Here is a 21,321-nt window from a genome sequence, read left to right on the forward strand (position 1 = left end):
CTATAATCCCAGCACTCAAGATGCTGACATAGGAATATCATCAGTTGAAGGCCAGCTTGGGCCATGTAGTGAAATTCTGTCCTCAGACACAAACAAAAGCAATTGGATTTTTGTACTCCCTTTCTTATTTTTGGATTTTTGAATTAAAAGTGCTTAATCTATATATTATAATATTTTATGAACAAATCTTTATTATTTTCCTATAGTCAGTGGTACCTTCTTATCTCTCATATGCCATCACTTATAAACATAAAACTACTGAAAGATTACATGGGTAAGATTCTACTCTAAAAGATGACTTTGAAGTGAGTGCTTGGTTTGGTGTAACACAGTTATTCCTAGAACAGTAGAGAATCTTTTAATTGAAAAGATGTGGTCTACTTCCACATTCGTGTGAGAGGTAGTTCTTGTGCTACTGGCATTTTGGAGGAGATAAAGCAGCCTTTTAATTTCAGAGTTGCTCTGTATCATGGCAGGGGCCCTGGTCCTTGTTTCCTGGGATTAGCCAGTCAAAGCAGCTCCTATCAATGATGGCGTGTGATGGGGAAAGTAGGCTTGTAGCTGCTTATCTTAGCTCTCTTAAGCTTGACTTGGGAGCCATTGTTTAGACTTCTGGAAAAGATGCCCAGTTTGGAGTTTTCAGGTACTTTCACTTAGTCAAATATTTAGGTTCAGGGAATGATAAGGAAAACTGGGCAACATTGAGAGAGTCCTAGACTGTCTTTTGTGTCCTTTAAAGTATGTCGGGCTTCCTTATGGCCACAAGAAATCTAAGCAAAGGCTTTTTTTTTTTAAACATTTTAAATTTTCATTAAATATAATTTTATATTTTCTGTCTGTGGCTTGTAACTACTAGCTGATGTCACTGTGATTGTGGGGTGGAGGGCCAGGATATGGTTGAGAGGGCTGGAGAGCCTCTGCTCTTACAAAGAGTTTGGGTGATGAGTACTTGTGCTCCACCATAGGTTCTTTGATGGGCTTATTACATCAATTACTTTATGCATATCTTCTTAGAACAACTAGGTTTTCATTTCATGTCTCCCCTTCCCCATTTCCTGGCCCTTACCCACTTGTCTCTTCTCCTTGCTACCTTTCCTTTCTCCATTTCCCCATCCTGTGCACACCTTCTCTTTGGATGATCTTCAGAAATTCTATCTGAAAATGCCCTCACTGTAAGGGCAAATTTTTAAGGCAATAATGTAGTTACATTTTTTCTCAAAGGGTTTTGCTATGGGTAATGGGAATTACCCACAGTTTTAAAAACATTGAAAAACAGAGCTCACTGTCCCCAACTTCCAGGAGTTCAGAGAGGCTTCAGGAAAGAGCTCTTCACTCCTCACTTGCAGATATGAAGCCTGAGAAATGTACAGGGGGTTGCACACATTGGGATTGTTTTTAGAAGATCTTTGTCTAGAAAGCAGAATGTGATGCTACAAAGCCCAAGCTTTTGCAAGACCAATTTAGGCCATGGTCCCACCCATCCCATCCATGTAGTTTCCTCTCAACTGTGTTTTAAACTTCATAGAAGACCAGGGCTCTGTCTACTCACCATATAAATATCTCCACTCTTCCCTTGGAGACCCTGGCAGCCTCTGATCCAGTTATAATTTGTGCTCATAATTGCAGAAGGCAGTGTAGATTGTGTTATGCAAGATAAAGTCTCTGGAACAAGTTTTCTTTGAAGTTCGTGGGTAGAGAAACCCATGGTCAGGGCCCTTCCTAAATAAGAAGGCACCATCCTCATCATAACGGCTGTGTTTCATATTGTCACGGGGTCACATGCTCTGCTTAAAATAACCCCCCTTACCCTTTCCTCAGGCCTCTGCTGTTGCATGGAGCTGGGTGATGCAACTTTGCTCTGAGCGTATCCGATGTGGTTCAGACCAGGCCTTTCGGCCACATGGCGAGTGTGCCTTTGAAGTTGTGAGGGAGGAAGCGCTGTAAATTAAGGCCAGTTAGTACTTTATTTTCCTTTCCATTTATTATTTCAAACAAGTAAACAAGGCCAAAAACCTCATCACCCCCAGGCAGTGTTGGAGTCCTGCCAGATGTCTCCCCAGCCTGTCTCATTAAGTGCCTTTCTAGGGGAGCAGGGCACTTCCTGCTGGGGGTGGAGGGAGAGGCTACAGGGCGGGGTAGTTAGATCACTGGGGGGTGCTACAGTGGAGGGGGAAAATGCTCTGCTCAGGCCTTTGGGTTTTGCAAAATGTGGGCTTTGTTTCCTTTGTCTTTTTTTCTTTTGCCTATATTGGGACTTGAACTGAGGTCCTTACATTTTTACTTGGCATTTTTGCTCACAGCTTGTATTCTACCATTTGAACCATACCTCCACTTCTAGCTCTTTGCTAACTAATGGGAGATAATTCTCTCAGATTTATCTGCCTGGGCTGGCTTTGAACTGTGATTCTTAGATCTTGGCTTCATGAGTAGCTAAGATTACAGGCATGAGCCACCAATGTTTGGGTTATAGGCTCCAGTTTCTTTCTTTCTTTCTTTCTTTCTTTCTTTCTTTCTTTCTTTCTTTCTTTCTTTCTTTCTTTCTTTCTTTCTTTCTTTCTTTCTTTCTCTCTCTCTCTTTCCCTCCCTCCCTCCCTCCCTTTCTCTCTTCTTTCTTTCTTTCTTTCCCTCCCTCCCTCCCTCCCTCCCTCCCTCCTTCCCTCTCTCTCTCTCTCTTTCTTTCTTTGCCGTGGGGCCTGAACTCTGGCCTGTGAGCTGCCCCTCAGCTCAAAGCTAGCATTCTGCCACTTGAGCTATGGCACCACTTCCGGCTTTTTCTGCTTATGTGGTGCTGAGGAATCAAACCCAGGGCATGCAAGGCAAGCACTCTACTACTGAGCCACCTTCCCAGCCCTTGGCTTCAGTTTTAAATGGTAGGGGGTAGATTGAATTTCCTTCCAGTGGGAAGCTGTGTTGAGGCGAGCACAGAGAACAGAGCTTTGAGGGACCTCTGGCATGGTGTACACGTGGGGATGAGGGAGTGACAGGAAGACCCTGGAGAGGACAGCAGTGGTAAGGGTGATTTGCAGGGACAGGCCAGTTTTAACAAGGGGCTGCGTGCAGGCTTTACTGAGTAGGCAGGAAGAGGAAGGTAGAGGCACCTGGGGACAAAAGAACAAGGTACAGTGTAGTTCAGTGTGCATTTCTGGCACCTGTGTCTCTGCCCTCAGGGTATACCTGGCCCAGGAGGGCCATGGAGAGTGGAGCCTTTGGACTCACTGAAATAGAATGTCTTCAAAACAGTGAAGTTTACATGTGCTGAGAAAAAAGAAAGGGGAGATTTTTTTACCTCACAGGTAGTCATGGAAGACTTCCTGGGGGAGGAGGGCCTGAACACCGACTCAACTAGTGGATGGGGTGGAGACAGGCTTCTAGGCAAGGGCCAGCCCCAGAGCACGCCAACTCCTAGAGGAGCTATGCAGATGGATGTTTTAGGCAGGTGGAGGCCACTATGGGACCATCACTGTCTTCTTCCTGCCCTGCTGCAGCGGCCTTTGGCTTTGCTTTTCCTCGGCATCTCCTCCACAGAGTGCTTTGAATCCTTCAGTGGCTCTCCCCACCTTGGCCTAGACCCGGAAGTGCCGTGCCTGCTGCAGGACTCCTAGCAGCCCTCCCTTTCCACTTCCTGCTCCGGGCTCTTCATGAACAGAGAATGTTCCATGTGTGGGGTGTGTACTTGCCTGTCTCTCCTCCAGCCCCTTACACCTGAGCTATCCCTGACTCCCCTCTCGCCCTGCTCTGTCTGGGACCCACCTCTACCCTCATGGTTCTTGGTTTCTCCGTGCCCTGAGTAGCTAGGATTGCAGGCATAAGCTACCAGTGCCTGGACCTAGACATTTATTTTTAAACATAAATATCAAGACATGGAATTAATAACTCAACTTTGAAGGGGGAGCTTTCCTCGCTTTCAGCATCCAGACACAAAACATGGCAAATGATCTGAGCAAGAAAAACCCGTGCCACTGAACTTCCCATCGCGAAAGGAAATGCCACCACCGGCAAAATGACAGGGAAAACTCCAAAGCTTACCAAAAGCTCAATGCAGTCGTTTCCTCTTTGTTGTCATATTTAGTTAATGAGCTCAGAGAGGTTGCAGCTGTAGAAAAATGGGAAGGGAGAGATGAAGGCTAGTGATAAAAATAACAAATGAGTTGAATGGATTTAGTGTCACATTTAAAAAGATGACAAGCACATTCCTGCTATATCCAGTACTCTCAGAAAAATAGCTCCTACCATTTACTTACTTAATTGTAGCATTTGACTTAAAAGAGAATGCTTTTCCTTGTTGGTGGAATTAGCTAAAAAAAAAAAAAACAGAAACAAACAAAACCCTGCCCATTCCATACTTTCCAAACTTTAAACCTTATCTTCAAGGAAGAACCCATCAGTGATACAAAGTTTGCTAAAGTAGACTGGAGGTTAGAACACACAGCTGGGGTTTAATCCATTTTTTCTGTTGTGTTTTCTTCCAGATCAGGCCCATTCAGATTTATAACCAATATATTTTCTCATCTGCTCAAGCTGAGCAACCCATATTCTCTGACAATCTCTTATATCCCTCCCACAGTTTCAGTAACTATGTGGCAAGGGAATCAAATACTTCATAATTTCTTATCCAACCCACATCCTCACCTAAGTTCTATGACTGACTCTCTCTATAAAGAACACAGGATACATACTGTTTATAAAGGTGGAAGGGTTATGTGGCTAATGGTAGCTTGTCTTGCCACAGAGATTAAAAAAACAAAAGCTGTATTAGTTCAAGGGTCTCCACATGCAGAACCAATAGAATATGTGCATGTAAGTGTGTTCAAGTGTGTATGTGTGAATCTGTGTCTGTAATTGGCAATTATGAAGGTATGAAAAAACCTCAACATCTTCAGGATAGGTCAGCAAGTTGGACCTTAGGAGGGCTGAGGGTATATTCCTAGATTGAAGGTTTGCAGGCTCACAACCCAGAAAGAGCAAATGTTTTTCACCTAATTAAATGAGGCCCTCCACATTGGGGAGTGCAATTTGATTTTCTTAATCTACCCATTTAAATGTTAGTATCATCCAAAATATCTCCAGAATAACATTTGACCAATGACTTGAGTACCTGGTGGCCCGACCAAGTAGAAAAAATAAAATTAGAATAAACCCATTATTGGAATAAAAGGTCACTTATCCGTTGAATTTTCCATTCAATTAAAATTTAAAAACATCTCTTCACTGTACAATGTAGAATTCACTGCAAGTTTGTTCTGGAGGGTGAGGCTCTGTTTGGACACTAAACAACCTAGGAACCTGCTGCCAGGGAAACGATGTTGCTCTCCTGTGGACACCTGAGCTCAGCTCTTACTGCATGCCTTCCCTCCCACTTGGGCCAGGAGGACCTGTGGAAGCCCAGCTTTGCGCCCTGCTCCCAAGGCTTGGATTGGCAGGCCACTGGCCTTTCTTCACCCACAAACAGGCCTGTGAATGGAGGACAGACTTGTCTGTAGCCCACTGTGGTTGTGACACCTTGGAAGAAAGGAGAGTGGCCCTGGGTTTGACTGAGTGTTCATATGCATTGTATATGTGTTTACCAACTCATGACTCCTAAAGAAATGTGTAGGAATTTCAGTTATATAAATAACTGTAGTTATATTGATTTTTTTCAAATGTTCAGGTGGTTGATATTCTGTATGACACTTCAGTAAAATCTCTATTTGTCATCATAAAGTCTATTTGTTGTTTTATTTATTTTTGTACTGGGAATTGAACTTGGAACCTCACTCTTAATCTAAGGAACTCCAATTCCTTTTCCTTTTGTCCCTCCCCTCTTTTTCCTTTCTGTCCCTTCTCCTCCTCTCCTTTCTATTTGTGCTGGTAATGGGGCTTATGCACAGGGCCTGGGCACTGTCTTTTATCTTTTTTTACCCGAGACTGGTGTTCTACCAATTGAGCCATAGCTCCACTTCTGACTTTTTGCTGGTTAACTGGAGACAAGAGTTTCATGGACTTCTGTTCAGCCTGGCTTTGAACCTCAATCCTCAGATCACAACCTTGGATTAGCTAGGAGTAGGTAGGATTACAGGTATGAGCATCTGGTTCTCAGCCTTTTTCATTAGCTAATTCATAGACAGATCTTCGTTATTTATTGCATGGCTGGCCTTGAATTTTGATTATTGTACTTCTGCTTCCTTAGTAGCAGGTATCATATAGTCTGGCCTCATCTATTTATTTCGTGTGTGTGTGTGTGTGTGTGTGTGTGTGTGTGTGTGTGTGTGTGTGTGTGTGTGTGTGTGTGTGTGTGTGTGTGTGTGTGTTACCAGGGTTTGAACTTCGGATCTTGTGTTAGCTTGACTAGCTTGCTTAGCTGGTGCTCTACCACTTGAGTCATACCTCCAGCTCAGCTTTTTATTAGTTTGGAGATGGAGTCTAGCAGTCTTTTCTTTATGCTTTGTCTTCAAACTAGCATGCTCCAGATCTCAACCTCCAGAGTAGCTGGAATTACAGGGGTGACCACTATCACCAGGCATGCTTCTTACTGTTTTGACTCACCCAGAATGACTGGAACATAGAGCCTGTGACTTCATGCACTCATATCTGTTTGTGTGAAGTTCAGTTAATCCAGTTTGGGATGAGAGGCTGTAAATGAGAAGGGAGATGAAACAGAGTACCTGAAAGAAAAAAAGAAAAAAACAATTTCAGTTTGTATCCTGTTGTAAGTCAGCATGGCTGACTTCTCTATAGATCACATGGCTTTGGCCTGCCCCCATGTTGGGAGCACTAGCTGCCTTCTATTTCTATCCGTTGTATGAAGTGTAACACTGAGACCTGTGCATTCTGTTGTATGGGCTTGAGGTAGGGGTGAATAGAGAAGGCTGGTGTAAAGCATCCAAGTTTCTTCCTGATGCTTGTGGAAGGCATTCAGTTTTCTCTGTGACCCACGTAGCCATGTATCTTTTATCTAAGTCACATCTGATTTTGCTGTTTTAGATCCAGCAGTGGGAACAGAATCTGGAGAAGTTTCACATGGATCTGTTCAGGATGCGTTGCTACCTGGCCAGCTTGCAAGGCGGGGAGTTACCAAACCCTAAGAGTCTCCTTGCTGCCGCCAGCCGTCCATCCAAGCTGGCCCTTGGCAGGCTGGGCGTCCTGTCTGTTTCCTCATTCCATGCTCTGGTAAGTTCTTGAAGAGGGTCCAGTCAGGCATTCTAGGGCGATCTATCTGTTGAACACCTTTTGCCAGCTGTTGCCACCAGCTGTGCAGAAACTGGGCCTAATGATTGATGTGTGTCACCCAGAGTCTGGGACTGGAGACGGAGGGGAGGAGAATACAGTCCCTGGTGTCTCCACTGCTGCCACTGGGTAGTTTAGGACATATTCCTATCTGCACTGACCTTCCTGCCTGCTCCTCCTCCTGCCCTGGGGAAGGTGGGCTCTCTGGGGAGCAACTCTTTGAGATTTTATTCTAATTAACCAGCAAAAACGCAGAAGTGAAGCTGTGGCTCAAGTAGTAGAATGTCAGCCTTTAGTGAAAAAAAACTAAGGGACAGTGCCAGGCCAGGTCCGACCCAGTACACACACACACACACACACACACACACACACACACACACACACACACACACACACACACACACACACACACTCTCTCTCTCTCTCTCTCTCTCTCTCTCTCTCTCTCTCTCTCTCTCTCTCTCCTCTCTCTCCTCTCTCTCCTCTCTCTCTCATCTCTCTCTCCTCTCTCTCTCTCCCTAAAGGTTGCTTATCTTCTCCTGCAGAGCCTGTTGGGTTTTCGGAGATCATTCCTGGACTCTGTATTGAACTGACACCTAGAGGCCCATGGGTTGCTTTGCTGACTCCTTGTTGAATACTGTAACTTGTCTCATGCTAGCTAGATAAAAAACTCTGTACACTGGCTACACTTCTGAAATGTCAAGCCTGCAGCAGTCTTTGTCACTGGTCAAAATACATCGATAGCAAGCAACGCTTACTCTTGTTACGCAACTGTTCTTCCTGTTACCCAGAGATACTTAAACATACTTTATGATTTCTTTTTCAATTAGGTATGTTCTAGAGATGGCTCTGCTTTTCGGAAAAGAACTCTCTCACTGACCCAACGAGGGAGGAGTAAGAAGGGCATATTTTCTTCACTGAAAGGGCTAGACACGCTGGCAAGAAAAGGGAAGGAGAAGAGGGCTTCCATAACTCAGGTGAGTTATAAATGTCAGGGAACAGCAGCCGGGAGGGACATTCCCGAAACCCTGCTGTGGGCTGACCTCCAACCGTAGGTGTTCATTCATAGGTGTTTCACAGGGGCAAAAAGTATTGGTTCCAAGCGTCTAGTCTTAGCACAGACTTTTGACCCCAACTGAAATACGTAAATTGTACAGTCTTACTTTGGTATTCCTAAAGAGGCAGGCACACTAGGAACACCAGAGCTAAGAATTATCAGCTTGGTGCTAATGGTTCATACCCATAATCTTGAGATCTGAGGATGGTGATATGAAGCCAGGTCTTGAAACAAAGTCCTTGAAATTCCTATCTCCTACTGGACTGGAGTGGTAGAGCCGCAGCCATCAACAAGAAAGCCTAGGAGAAGCTTGAAGCACTGAGTTCAAGCCTGGTACCAGAAAAAAAAAATCTACATTTTCATTGCCTTTAGTAGCAGTATTTACCTATAGGTTTTATATTAAATATGTAGAAAATTAAATGTATTAAATTAATGTGAAGCAGTGTGGCTAAGTTCTATCAACAGCACTAGATTCGTTGCTTGCTTAAACCTTGTAGTATTACATAGGCATTTTGTCAGCCCATTTTATAGATGGGAAGACAGAAACTTTGGAAAGTTAAGTACATCCCTTATTTAGTGGATGGTAAGACAGATATTATAGGTGGGAAGACAGATACTTGACCTTGTCACTTATCTTATAGATGATAAGACACCTGATAGAGAGGTTGTATCACTTACCTACCTTTATGGGTGATAAGACAGACAATGGAGAGTCGGTTAACTACTTTTCTTCTAGGATCCTTGGGCCAGGCTCAACTCTTTCTTGCCTGAGTCAAAGCCAGTAAGCAATTGCTGATATTTATTTTCCCATAAGGAGAGATAGCTTTTTAAAATTCCTTATCAAGAAAAACAAATGGCCTGAAGATTTATTGCTGAAATATGGCCCAAGTACAGTAAATTATTTCCAGAGTGCCTTGAATATATAGATCTAAAACGTTTCACAGTGTCTCTAATATAGCAGATGTTAATGGATTCTGCACTGCTGGTTGATACATTGCTTTTTCAAAGACTGGTGAAAAGATGAGTTATATGATGATCATATATAAGTGGATGGAAACATGGTTGCAATTAATTCTGAAGAAGTTTTTGTTTTTATTTTCAGGGAATCAGTGTTATTCTGATTGCTTTACTGTCATCTGAGAGAAAGGGTCATGCTTATGGAATTTTATTTCCTCATGTTATACAACTTTTAAATTCTGTACAGTACTTTTATGAATTAGGTCACTGAGAGAGCTAACGTGAACTTTGACCTGTTTCAAATGTGAAACAATGAAGTTGGGAGAGTGACTCATAGACAGCAAAACATAACAGAACTTCTTTTATATGACCTTTGTTTATTTTTTAATTGAAATAACATCACATTTAAAAACTATAGTTCAACTTGTGTTTTACTTGAAAAGAGTATGTATTTATTGCTTATAAATGGAAATAGTTCCATTATAGATTGTCTCTATCAGCCGTTGGCAAATGCTGAGCCTGTGCTGTCTGGATTGAATTTCTATGATGTTTAATTAATATCGTTAAAGCCAATTCTGATTTTAATCAAGATAATACTATGCAATTAAATGATGATAACTTGATAAATAACTTGATAACTTGGTTATTTTTCTTAGATAGAACATTTAGCTAATTACATATGAGCCTAATACTGTCTTTATCCCAGCACATGTGTTAAATGTTCTCAACAAAAGATTTCTTTATAAACAAAAACCATTTGGTTGAACAGTTTTTGTTTGAAAAAGATTGGAAACCAATTCCAGTGTTGATATTCATATAACTGAGTAGAGCTGATTTAGTAATTAAACATTCCTAAATGTTTAAATGATCTTTAATGGTAATATTCTGCAGAATTAAGGAGATAAAATTTGAAAAAGTAGAAGAAATGATTCCTGGTTTTTCCCTCTAGACACAACCACTTTTACCATGTTTTCTTTCAAGGTTTATCCTATGCATTTTTTTTTTTAAGTTGTAAGCTGGGTTTGGTGGCTTTGCCAACTCTGAGCTCTGTTCTACATCTTCAGAAATGTGTACTTGGTTAAAAGCCTCATCAAGAACATGAGGATGATGTGAATAATATGTAACATTATAGAAAGTGAAGTAAAATATGTAACTCTCTGGGAGGTGAGAAAATTTTTTTCTCCAAAGTTAAATTTTAATTGTGTTAGAATTCTAGTAAAAGTGATGAAATATTGCACAGCTTCAATTTTTAAATATCAAAAGAGGTGGATGCTCAATGAATATTGTAGAAACATGTCACGAATCTTTCTTTTCCTCCTTCTTTGTCAGATATTTGATTCAAGTGGCAGCCATGGATTTTCTGGAACTCAGCTACCTCAGGGCTCTGGCAACTCCTGTGAGGTAAATGTGGGAGTCAGCAGCCACCTTGTTTGAACTCTGATGTGACACACATGTTGTTAAGCAGGAAATGCTGGTTCAGAATCAGTACATGAATTCACTGAAGATAAATTTAGATGTAAAGTGGTCTCTATTAGATTAGCTAAGAGATGACCTCTGAATGCTCATTATTGTTGGGCATATCATCTATACTTGCAGCAACAGAGATATAACTAAAGCCATAATATCATTTCTTATATACTATATGCTATTCTTCCCTATGCTCCAGCAATACTTAACCCTCACCTGAAGTTTAGTGAATTGCAGCTTGAGTTTTCACACCCATACTTCGAACATCAGAAACCTTTCTCTCCTGAGGTTTCCTCTGTGGAGCCAAGTTGTGTCCCTTGCTAGTCTCCAGGATTGCTTTTGACTTGAAGGGTCCTCAGGATGATATCAGAAGGAAACTTAGAAGTCGGGTGGAGCTTGTTTGGATGTGTTTATGTCTCCTCTTAGTAGCTTTGCCGTCCCCTTTCTCCCCAAGACAGAATTCCATGTTGCTGATCCATTTTTCTGACTCTTCCCCCACCAAATTGTTTTTGTCTAAAGTTTTAAATCTTACAAGCTACTTGTTGAAGTTGCAAAACCAATTATGACAAACTTGGGAAAAGATCATTTGTAGAATCTGGTAATATTCTTTTTTTTTGTAATATTCTTTAATAAATGAATGGGAATAATTCAACAAAAAGGGAGTTTAGTTTGAACTAACAAGAAAAGTGGGATGTCCAGAGGTAGGAAGGGAAAGAAGGAGAGAAGAAGAAAGGAACTTTCTGGCAATGCTAAGATCCCCAAAGAAGACTGGTGTGTGAGGCTGGTCCACGCTGCTCAGTATGCTGTCATTGGACCTGCCTCCTGGTGGCAACTCAGCTAGAAGCCTCCTGCTTCCTGTAGAAGATGCAGAATGGGAAAGAAATTTCCAGACTATGTTTCTCATCACCTCAGCTCCTATCCCCAGGCATCAGGGCTGCCACGGGCATGGGATGTGGTGCAGTGGCTTATTCCAGGAAGCTGCTCTGAAGGTTCTCCTGTTTTGTGATCTCCTTTTGTTCAGTTTGACCAACAAAGGGGAACAAGGAAGCCAGGTACAAACCTTCCTTTCTATAAATCATACCATTAATTCTCATGGTGATTGAACTTCCTTTCTATCACCTTTATATCTGTAAGCTGGCAGAGCCTATTCAGATCTGAATCAAATCATTCCATTCTCCAGGAACTTGCCTCCATTTTGTGGTTAACAGGTCATCATCATTTGTTTAGTTGTTGTTATCCCCTCCCTTCTCTGGTTAGCCATCCTGCAAGAGTCTGTTCTGTTTTTGCCAGGAAATCTTACCTCTAGGACCCTTGTTGTGTGTAGGTTTTGTATATCTGGTGTTTATGTATATGTTCTAAATCTGTAGCACACTGCCAAGGATACTGCTTAATAAATTTATTAAGAATTGCTTATTTTAGATGTAGTCTTTTTTTTTTTCAGTGCATGTTGCTCTGGTTATTTGTTGTTAAGTGGTTGTACAAAGAGGCTTCAGTTCTAGAAGTCAGCTTATGAGAACAATGCATCTTGATCATTGTCACCCTTGCATTGTTCTTTTCATAGTTCAGTCTTTTCAGGGTTCAAAAGAAATAGCTTATTTATGATTTAGAAAACCCAGCATTTTAGGATTATAACTCATGCAGCATTATAAAACAATTTACGATTCTTACTTTAAAAGTTAAATGACATCATCAAAGCATTTCCTATGAACTGAACTCTTGGTTTACTTTGACAATAGATTTTACTAAAATAGTCATTGTGGTAAGAAATTTGGTATTTATTTATATTGGGATCTAGTTGACACATTCTTTTGTGGAGGAATCGAGAAACTGAACCAATGCTACAACAGGGTGAGAGGAATCTTTCAGTCTGTCAGTTTTTTAAAGCACATCTAAGCACTATCACTGTTTATCCTAAGTAACATTGCAAGCTGATACAGGGAGGGGAAGACATTGCTTTGGTTTGTTTTATCTTTTTGGTTTGTTTTTGTCTATCCTGCCACAAGACTCAGATATCTAACAAGGGTCAAATTGAAATGCAGGTAGCAACAAGGGGATAATTTGGCTTCATATCTTAGGCACTTAAAATTCTGTCTGTAGCTGTTTGGATAATCAATGTTACATTTCACTTGTTTCCTTCTGGTGATCACTCTTGGAGAACATGTATAACTCACCCAAACCATCTATTTTTACACAGTAAGTACATTAGGTCCATTCAAGCCACACAGAGAGGTGGTTGTGAGGGAGGAGCTGTGTGTTTTTAAATATTCCACTCTAATTGGTGCATAGTGTAACAGTGCAGCAGTGAGTCACTCGTAATTCAGAATCTGTTGAGGCTGGAATAGAGCCAGTCTATTTGAGCCTTCTTTGAAGGACACCTTGGCTGGCCACAAATGAAAGCTTTTCTCAGCCTCCTCTTCCATGAGTAATAATGAGTCTCTGACAGTGTTTGGCAGGAGGTATTTGTTATGGAGATTTTGACAACAAATCCCCCACTGAGCTGGGATGGCTGTGCCCCAGAACACCTCAGTAGACCTCCGGGCTGCCCCTAGCCTTGGCCCTTGCTCCTGGAACACTGGCTGGCGTGTCTGATTTTCTGTGGCAGTGGCTGAATGAAATATTGTTGTGTTAGCTATTAGTTCCAAGCTGGGAAAAAAAATCTTAATGTTGGTTCCTCACATGGAAAATGTGAATGAAGCAAATGTTTCTTGACCCCAACATGTCTGCTAAAAATAGAAGGGTAGTCTGGATCTCTCTATGGCTCATGCACACGTGCGAGCACACACATATGCACATATACACACACATACAGTACATGTATGAATATATGCACGACACACAGCTGGCTAGCAAGGTCTTTGTCTTCTTTAATATCAACTAATGTTTGAGCTTTAGTCCAAGGAGGAAGTAAACACTCTCCTCTCTGACATTTGACTGAGAAGCAAACCAAGAGCAGATTAACTCCTTTTGTGTCTTCTCCTCATCTCACTTGCTAATAGGCTTTCTCCATCAGCAACTGTGGTGGCGCGTGCCCATTTGTGACAGCCAGATTGTGATTGCGCTCCTCACTTCCCTTCCGGGAGCCAAGTAGTAATTACAAGCCATTGGATCCAAAAGCATCTGCTGTGAGAAAGGCACAGAGTTTCCATTTTCTCTCTGTGCAGCATACTGAGCAGAAATAATTTGATGTGTGATGTTAGGACCATTAATTTAATAATAATAATAAATGCTTCTGTAGAAGTCGCCCTACAAGGGGAGCTGGTGTGATCAGCAGATGTTAACCAGTTAGTGAGTTGTGGCTGTGGCTACAGATCATTCGTGCTCCTGTTTCCTAAATGGTCTGTAAGAAGATCTGGCAGCAGCCCCCAGTGGACCCCAAGGTGCTGGACCTGGGATGATTCTTATGATGATGTGTCTATTGTCAAGGTTCAGGGCCACCATTCCAGGCTACTTCAGAGTCTTTCAAATGCTCTTACCTATCTTACTTAGCAAGGTTGTCTTTCACCTCCCCTTGTGTTGTCCTGGAACTGGAAATCTTGAACAGACAATTGGAAACTTTTTTTGCAAGGGCAGGGAGGTGGGACTGCAGTGCAGAGCCATGGAATACTGGACATGATATTGATAAAGAGAAGTCTGACATGGAGCCTATGTAATGGGAATGCTAAAGAAAGAATTTTCCATATGGCCCTTTGTGTGTGTGTTTATTTTCAAGATTCTCTGCTCCTTTTTGGAGAAAAGGTAGGGGAACAGTCTACATAGCCTACTGTGAACAAAGCCTAAGTGTTTTCAGTTTGGATAACATTGAACCTTCTGGCGAGAATCTAGCTTTCCCTCCAAAGAGACATGGCTTATAGAAAACGAGCAAGAAGACCTCCAAGCAACAAATAGATTTTTCTTTCTGATTCTATTCATTAAATATACAAACATTATCATTATTCACATTATTATTATTATTTGATACTAGGAACTGAACTCAGTAAATGCTGTTTGTTTGAGCTATATTTCCAGTCCTTTTGCTTTTTGTTTTCCTTTTAGACAGAGGCCTTCAGCTTTTTCCCTGGGCTGGTCACAAACGCTGATCCGCCCATCTCTTTTTGGATTATAGGAAATCTTGGATTACAGGTGTGAACCACTGTGCTTGACCTAACTCCACATTCTCGATGCTTTCTTAGAATAAGGGTTGAAGGACGCACAGGATTTTCCAGTTTGGAGCTGGGAGGCAAGTGAGGCAGGCAGAGGGCAGTGATCTAGGCACAGAAATCCACCCCTCCCTTAAGGGGAGCCATTTTCTCCCACTAGGGTAGAATATGGCGTGTGTGCTAGAATAATGGAAAAGCTTGGAGACCATCAGTTGTCCATTTTGTGGGGAGTAACTGCCAGATGGACATTTCTGCCTTGTATGATATTACTGGTGAACAGGGGCTCATGCACGCGGCTCACTTGTGTGAGCTTGTACAAGTTTCTAGGATTTTCAACAGCTTCTTTTTCTCACCTGTTAAGCAGGGCGTCATGATGCTGCTTGCTTGAGAATATTTTAAGTATGTTTTATTTGGTGCCAGCTGATGAGGGACGGACGAAAGAGGCAGGAAGAAGGGGCAGCTAAGAATTGCTCTTGTCAGTTGTCTGCCTGTCCATCCTCAGGTCCCAAAGTATAGAATGAAGTTGCAGATACTTTGTCTGGTTTCCTACTCCACAGTGACCTCTGCTGGACTCTGTGATTCTCAACACATATTGGGGCCTAGGCCTAACTCTTTTTTTTTTTTTTATTTAATTTTTTATTGTAAAGATACTATACAGAGGGTTACAGTTACATGAGCAAGGTAATGAGTACACTTCCTATTGAGCATTGTTACCCCCTCCATTGTTTTCCCCCTACCATCCCTTCACTCCCTATCTTCCCCGAGGTTCTTTTTTTTTTTTTTTTAATTGTGATTAAGTGATTACATAATTTCCCGAATTTCACAGTATTGTGGAATAATGATGCTCATTTAAAGTCACAAGTTCATTCTAACTTTCCTGGAGCAAATTGTCTATCATAGTCTATAACATATAACGGTGTACACATATGCACCGTACATGTGATCAGCAGCATGGGGATATTTAGTAGTGGTTCGACCAGATGAGTGGGAGTTCTTTGTTTCTTAAGTCCTATTAATTTTGTTGTATCACCTAAAATTTTGGATTTAGCATCCACTTATCAGGGAGACCATGTACTGTTTGTCTCTTCGCTCTTGGCTTACCTCGCTCAACATGATTCCTTCTAGCTCCATCCATTCCTAGGCCTAACTCTTAAGTCTATGTATCTGCATACCTGGTTAAAGGCACCATCCACACGGAAGAATTGTCTGGAAGAATGAGCTAGATAATGCATGTGGTTCATGTGAGACAGGACCCCTTCTGGAGGGAGCGGGGGCCAGGCTAGCTCCTGTGATCCTTGGCTCCTGGCATCTGCTCCTCTGTCTCTTTTCCCGTGGCATGGGAAGGGGAATCCTTGCTGTAATCATCCTTCCAGGAAAATGTGTTGACAGTAACAGATCCATGACAGGTCCGGAAGTGTCATGTCAGTGTGGAGTGCCATATTTCCAAAAGGATGACACAGAAAGGTAGATTCTTCCCTTCTTGGCCCCATACTGGTCTTTGGAATTCCTTTACTGTATTCTCTCTTGAGTTTTAAGTTCTGTAGAGGAATTAAAAGTTAAAGCACCCATCAGGAATAGCTGTGAGGTGTGAAGCCTGTGGGTCACACACAAGGTAAGTGTCAGATCTGAGTGTTAGTTTCTGGGGTCTAAGACACTTTCACATGTTTAGCCTTCTTTGTGCACAAAAGCTTGTATCATTAAACTCAAGTCATTACAGTAGTTATGCCCTCTTTCACAGGGTAGGAGCTGAGGTGTAACAAGGCAACTGTGTGGTTCTAGGCCACTCTCTCCTGGCTCAGAGGCAGAGGCTGTGACTCTGACTTCAAGTCCCCGTCTTTTATTTACCACTATGCTAAGGGAAGGACCTTGCCAGAGGAAAACCTTTCTGAGTTCCATAATAAATGTTAATTTTTTGTCTATAAACTCTTGAGTATCTACGCATAAAGTGCCGTCTATCCATTGCATGGGTACGGGATTTCGAGAACTAAGTTATTTTGGTCCCTGAAGGAAGTATGTTTCGAGATGATGGCCTCACAGAGTGACTACAGTGAAATAGCTCAAAAGCAGAGAAAAACTCCCCCCCCCAGACTAGGAGTGAGGTCTTTAAAAACAAAGTGAAGTAGGGGAAATGACAGTGAGGTGATGATCAGGATGAGGATGCAGACAGAGGTCAGAGGCTGTGGAAGAATGTGTTGGGAAACCAGGTGCTAGTGGCTCACGCCTATAATCATAGTTACTCAGGAGGCTGAGATCTGAGGATCACAGTTAGAGGACAGCCTGGGCAGAAAAGTCTGCCGAACTCTATCTCCAATTAATCAGCAAACTTCTGGACTGGAAGCATGACCCTAGTGTAGAGTGCCAGGTGAAAGCAAGAAAGCCAAGTGAGAGCATGAAGCCTGGAACTCAAGCTCTGATACTGGTACAACAAGAGCAACAACAAACAACTGGAAAGAAAAGCTTGTATTAGGAAGCTGGGAAAGGATTGCAGAATAGGTGCAGCTTCCCTTCTGAGCCACAGTAAGCTGGTGACCAAGTATCCCTCTGTGGACTGTGGACTCTGACTTAGTATAAGTGGTGCCTTGGCATGGTGGGATGTGTCAGCTGACCACATGTCCCTCCCTGGGCTTCAGCTCCGTGTGTGTGTGTGTGTGTGTGTGTGTGTGTGTGTGTGTGTGTGTGTGTGTGTGTGTGTGTGTGAAGCTGGTGGCATGAAGAGAGGGAAAGGGCTCACCTTAACTACTACAAGTTGAGGGGACATCTTTCCCAGTTTCCTTCATTTGTTTATTGGACTTGTCTGTGTTTTCTTCTGGCATCTGAACCCAGGTGGATGGACTTCGGCATCTCTGTGGGTCAGCAGTAGAGGGGCCTCCGCGGGACAACTCGTGGGAAATCCAGACTTACATTCACTTTCAGGACAATCAAGGTGTGACTGTCACAATCAAGCCGGAGCACAGGGTGGAGGACATTTTGACTTTGGCATGTAAGGTAAGCGATTGGCTGCAGAAATACACTTCTGAATAGAAACAATTGTTACTTATTGTACTCCTCCTTTGCTTTCTAATTTTATGTGCTATATTAGCATACGTGTTGATTTGGATATGAATTGATGTGCATTGGGTTCCTCCATTCATTTAGAAGACAGAGTGATCTCTTGCCTTGGTTGAAGAGCTTGAATTATTCCTCTTAATTTTTAATTACCTTTAGAATGATCATGGCCCTGTTGCTGTTTGAGGTAGAGTTGATTTTTTTTATAAAAGAGGCATAAACTAGGAAATGGTTTGATGCAGCACTAAATCGCCTTAATAGGTTTTTCCAGATTAAACACGTAACTTGATATGATTCAGTTGCTCCATTGAGACTGACAGATCTTTTATTCAAATTTTGTGTGTGTGTTCCAATACTGAGACTTGAACTCAGGTCTTGGAACTCTTGCTTGGCTTTTTCACTCAAGGCTGCCTACTGTGTCACGTGAACTACACCTCCATTTCCAGCTTTTTGTTGATTAGTTGGATAAGAATATCATGGATATTTCTACCTGAGCTTGCTTTGAACCACAATTCTCAGATCTTAGCCTCTTGACAAGTGAGGATTATAGCTGTGACTAGACTTTGTTTCTAGTCTGAAATCTAAGTATAGACATTTTGAAGACAACCCACTGAAAGGAAATCCACTCAGGAAGAAGAGACCAGCAGCTGTGGACCACCAGGTGGCATGGGAGAGCTTCAGTATTTAGGTTTCCGAAGAAGGCACACTCAGATAAATGTAATGGGAGAAGGCATTTAGTGCTGGGTAACTCCGCCTCATCAACACTTAATGGAAAATCTTCATTTCAGTCTTTTGCACTTTGACTTGAGGCTTTAGTACACTGTGCATTTAGTTTGCAGTTTATGCCCTCATGAGCACAGATGCCTTTTGAAGCATGGAGGGTGGTTGTTACTTTTTTTTTTTTAAACCACTGTGCTATTCTATATCAGTAATATGAACTAATAAAATGATACCTTTTCTGAAAGGGGTCAGATGTAGCAGGTCAATTAGTTCCAACTGGAGCAAAGGCTGAGATAAATTTCTCACTATTGCAAATGTATGAGAGAGAAAGAGAACCTCTGTATGTGTGTGTGTGTGTGTGTGTGTGTGTGTGTGTGTGTCTGCGTGTGTACACTTATACTTTTTCCTGTTGAAAAGCTTTTGGAGCAGAGAACTAAGAATTCTCAAGTCTTTATCACCTGAGATTGCTCACACTACAGATTTCTCTCTCTCTTTTTTTTTTTTTTTGGGTCCAGTCGTGGGGCCTGAACTCTGGGCCTGGGCGCTGTCCCTCAGCTCTTCAGCTCAAGGCTAGCGCTCTACCACTTGAGCCACAGCACCACTTCCGGCTTTTTTCTTTTTGCTTATGAGGTGCTGAGGAATCGAACCCAGGGCCTCATGCATGCAAGGCAAGCGCTCTACCGCTGAGCCACCTTCCCAGCCCCAGATTTCTCTATTTCAGTCATAGGAAGCAACTTTAAAGTTTGCTACCCCAGTACATAAAGAGATGGCACGGCTAAGATGTGAAGATACATCCAATGAGATATTGTCAGCCTTGATGTCATAGAAGTCAATCTTTTGTGGAAAATCACTATCATTTAGAGAAAACCTTAAGAAATAATTCGTTGTTCCTTTTATTCTTTCTGGCACATTTAATTTTGAGCTCTTCCATAGTTTTAAACTCAGCAAACTTATATGCAGCCTTTTTTTTCCTTTTTTAGAGATTTCTACTTTGATTTTCAGTGAGCCTGCTGAGTAGTGATGAATTTGGAAAGAACATTTAAGCTCTGAATAACTGACTTTTCCTTATAGATGAGACAGTTGGAACCCAGTCATTATGGCCTTCAGCTTCGAAGACTAGCAGATGAGAGTGGAGAGTGGCATGCTCCTGCTCCCTCTGAGTACATGCAAGAGCAGGCAAGTGGCATTTGCTTTGGTCAGACAGTCATTCCGGCCAGATTCATGGACTTTGCATTCTGAAAAATGTAATTCTGAGATGGAACATCAGTGGCTCATGCCTGTAATTCTATCTACACAGGAGGCTGAGATCTGAGGATCATGGTTCAAAGCCAGCCTTGGCAGGAAAGTTCGTGAGACTCGTCTCTCCAATTAACCACCAAAAATCTGGAAGTGGATCTGTGGCTTAGGTAGTAGAGAGCTAACCTTGAGTACAGAAGCTCAGAGACAGTGTGCAGGCTCTGAGTTCAAGCTCCGGGAAAACTTCAAATTTGACATCTGGTTTGGAAACAGTCCTTGGCTAAAAGGGTATCTTACTAGCACTTCTTTTTTTCTTTTTCTTTTTAACTTTTTTTTTTTGTGCTAGTACTGGGGCTTAAACTTAGAACCTGGCTACTGTTCTTTAGCTTTTTTTCTTCAATTCTTTTTTTTTTTTTTTTTTTTTTTTTTGGGTCCGGTCATGGGGCCTGAACTCTGGGCCTGGGCACTGTCCCTCAGCTCTTCAGCTCAAGGCTAGTGCTCTACCACTTTGAGCCACAGCGCCACTTCCAGCTTTTTTCTTTTTGCTTATGTGGTGCTGAGGAATCGAACCCAGGGCCTCATGCATGCAAGGCAAGCGCTCTACCACTGAGCCATCATCCTAGCCCTGTTCTTTAGCTTTTTTACTCAAGATTGCCATTCTACCACTTGAATCACACCTCCACTTCTAGTTTTATGGTGGTTAATTGGAGATGAGAGTCCTGTGGACTTCTCTGCCTGGGTTGGTTTCAAACTGTGATCCTGAGGTCTCAGCCTCCGGAGAAGCTAGAATTAAAGGTATGAGCCACCAGTGCCTGGCTCTTTTTTTCTTTTATTATAATGAAAATATTGAAGTAATTTTCTAAGGTATCGTAATACCAAATCCTCTAATTCTGCTGTTTCCACTTTCTGTAGGTTTATGATGAGATAGAAATTTTTCCACTCAGTGTCTATGATGTGCAGCTCACGAAAACTGGGGACGTGTCTGACTTTGGTAAGTGGAAGGCCTGGGTTGCCCCGTTATCTTTGGATATCACTCTTCCCTTTTATCTTCATATTTTCACTTTCAGAATTTCCATTCTTTTTTCTTTTTACTACTTATTTGTATTAGCAGGTGAGAAAGAGATATAGTATTAGTATTAAGGGGAAAATGGCAAAGTAATAAAATGATTATAAAAATTGAGGAGGGGGCACAGGAGTGGAGGAAAGAAGCTGGGGATGTGCCTCAGTGGTAGGGTGCTTGCTTAGCTTGCATGAAGCCCTGGGTCAATTCCTCGGTACCACATAAACAAACAAAACAAGACAGAAGTGGCACTGTGGCTCACCTGGTAGAGTGAGTGCTAGCTTTGAGCCAAAAGAAGCTCAAAGACAGTGCCCTGGCCCTGAGTTCAAGTCTTAGGACTGGCAAAAAGAAAAAGAATATAGTAAATGCAGTCATTATATTCAATGTACAATGTAAAAAATGAGCTATGTAACTTGAGGGTAGAGGATATGTAACTCGAG

General features: G+C 42.1%; 1 protein-coding gene across 1 annotated transcript in view; it reads left to right on the forward strand.

The window, feature by feature from the left end:
• Positions 1 to 20,812, forward strand: part of LOC122112475 (rho guanine nucleotide exchange factor TIAM2-like) — a gene marked incomplete at its 3' end in the record, with an annotated part of 121,613 nt that extends 100,801 nt beyond the window's left edge. The window contains exons 8-13 of the mRNA XM_042685652.1: positions 6,961 to 7,146; positions 8,034 to 8,180; positions 10,547 to 10,618; positions 17,644 to 17,805; positions 19,657 to 19,761; positions 20,734 to 20,812. Coding sequence (XP_042541586.1) covers positions 6,961 to 7,146; positions 8,034 to 8,180; positions 10,547 to 10,618; positions 17,644 to 17,805; positions 19,657 to 19,761; positions 20,734 to 20,812 — 751 coding nt within the window. The remainder of the gene's footprint in view (positions 1 to 6,960; positions 7,147 to 8,033; positions 8,181 to 10,546; positions 10,619 to 17,643; positions 17,806 to 19,656; positions 19,762 to 20,733) is intronic.
• Between the last annotated feature and the right edge of the window lie 509 nt (positions 20,813 to 21,321).

The sequence above is a fragment of the Dipodomys spectabilis genome, unplaced genomic scaffold (assembly GCF_019054845.1).
Source record: "Dipodomys spectabilis isolate Male_0828 unplaced genomic scaffold, ASM1905484v1 ptg000001l, whole genome shotgun sequence".
NCBI lineage: Eukaryota > Metazoa > Chordata > Mammalia > Rodentia > Heteromyidae > Dipodomys > Dipodomys spectabilis.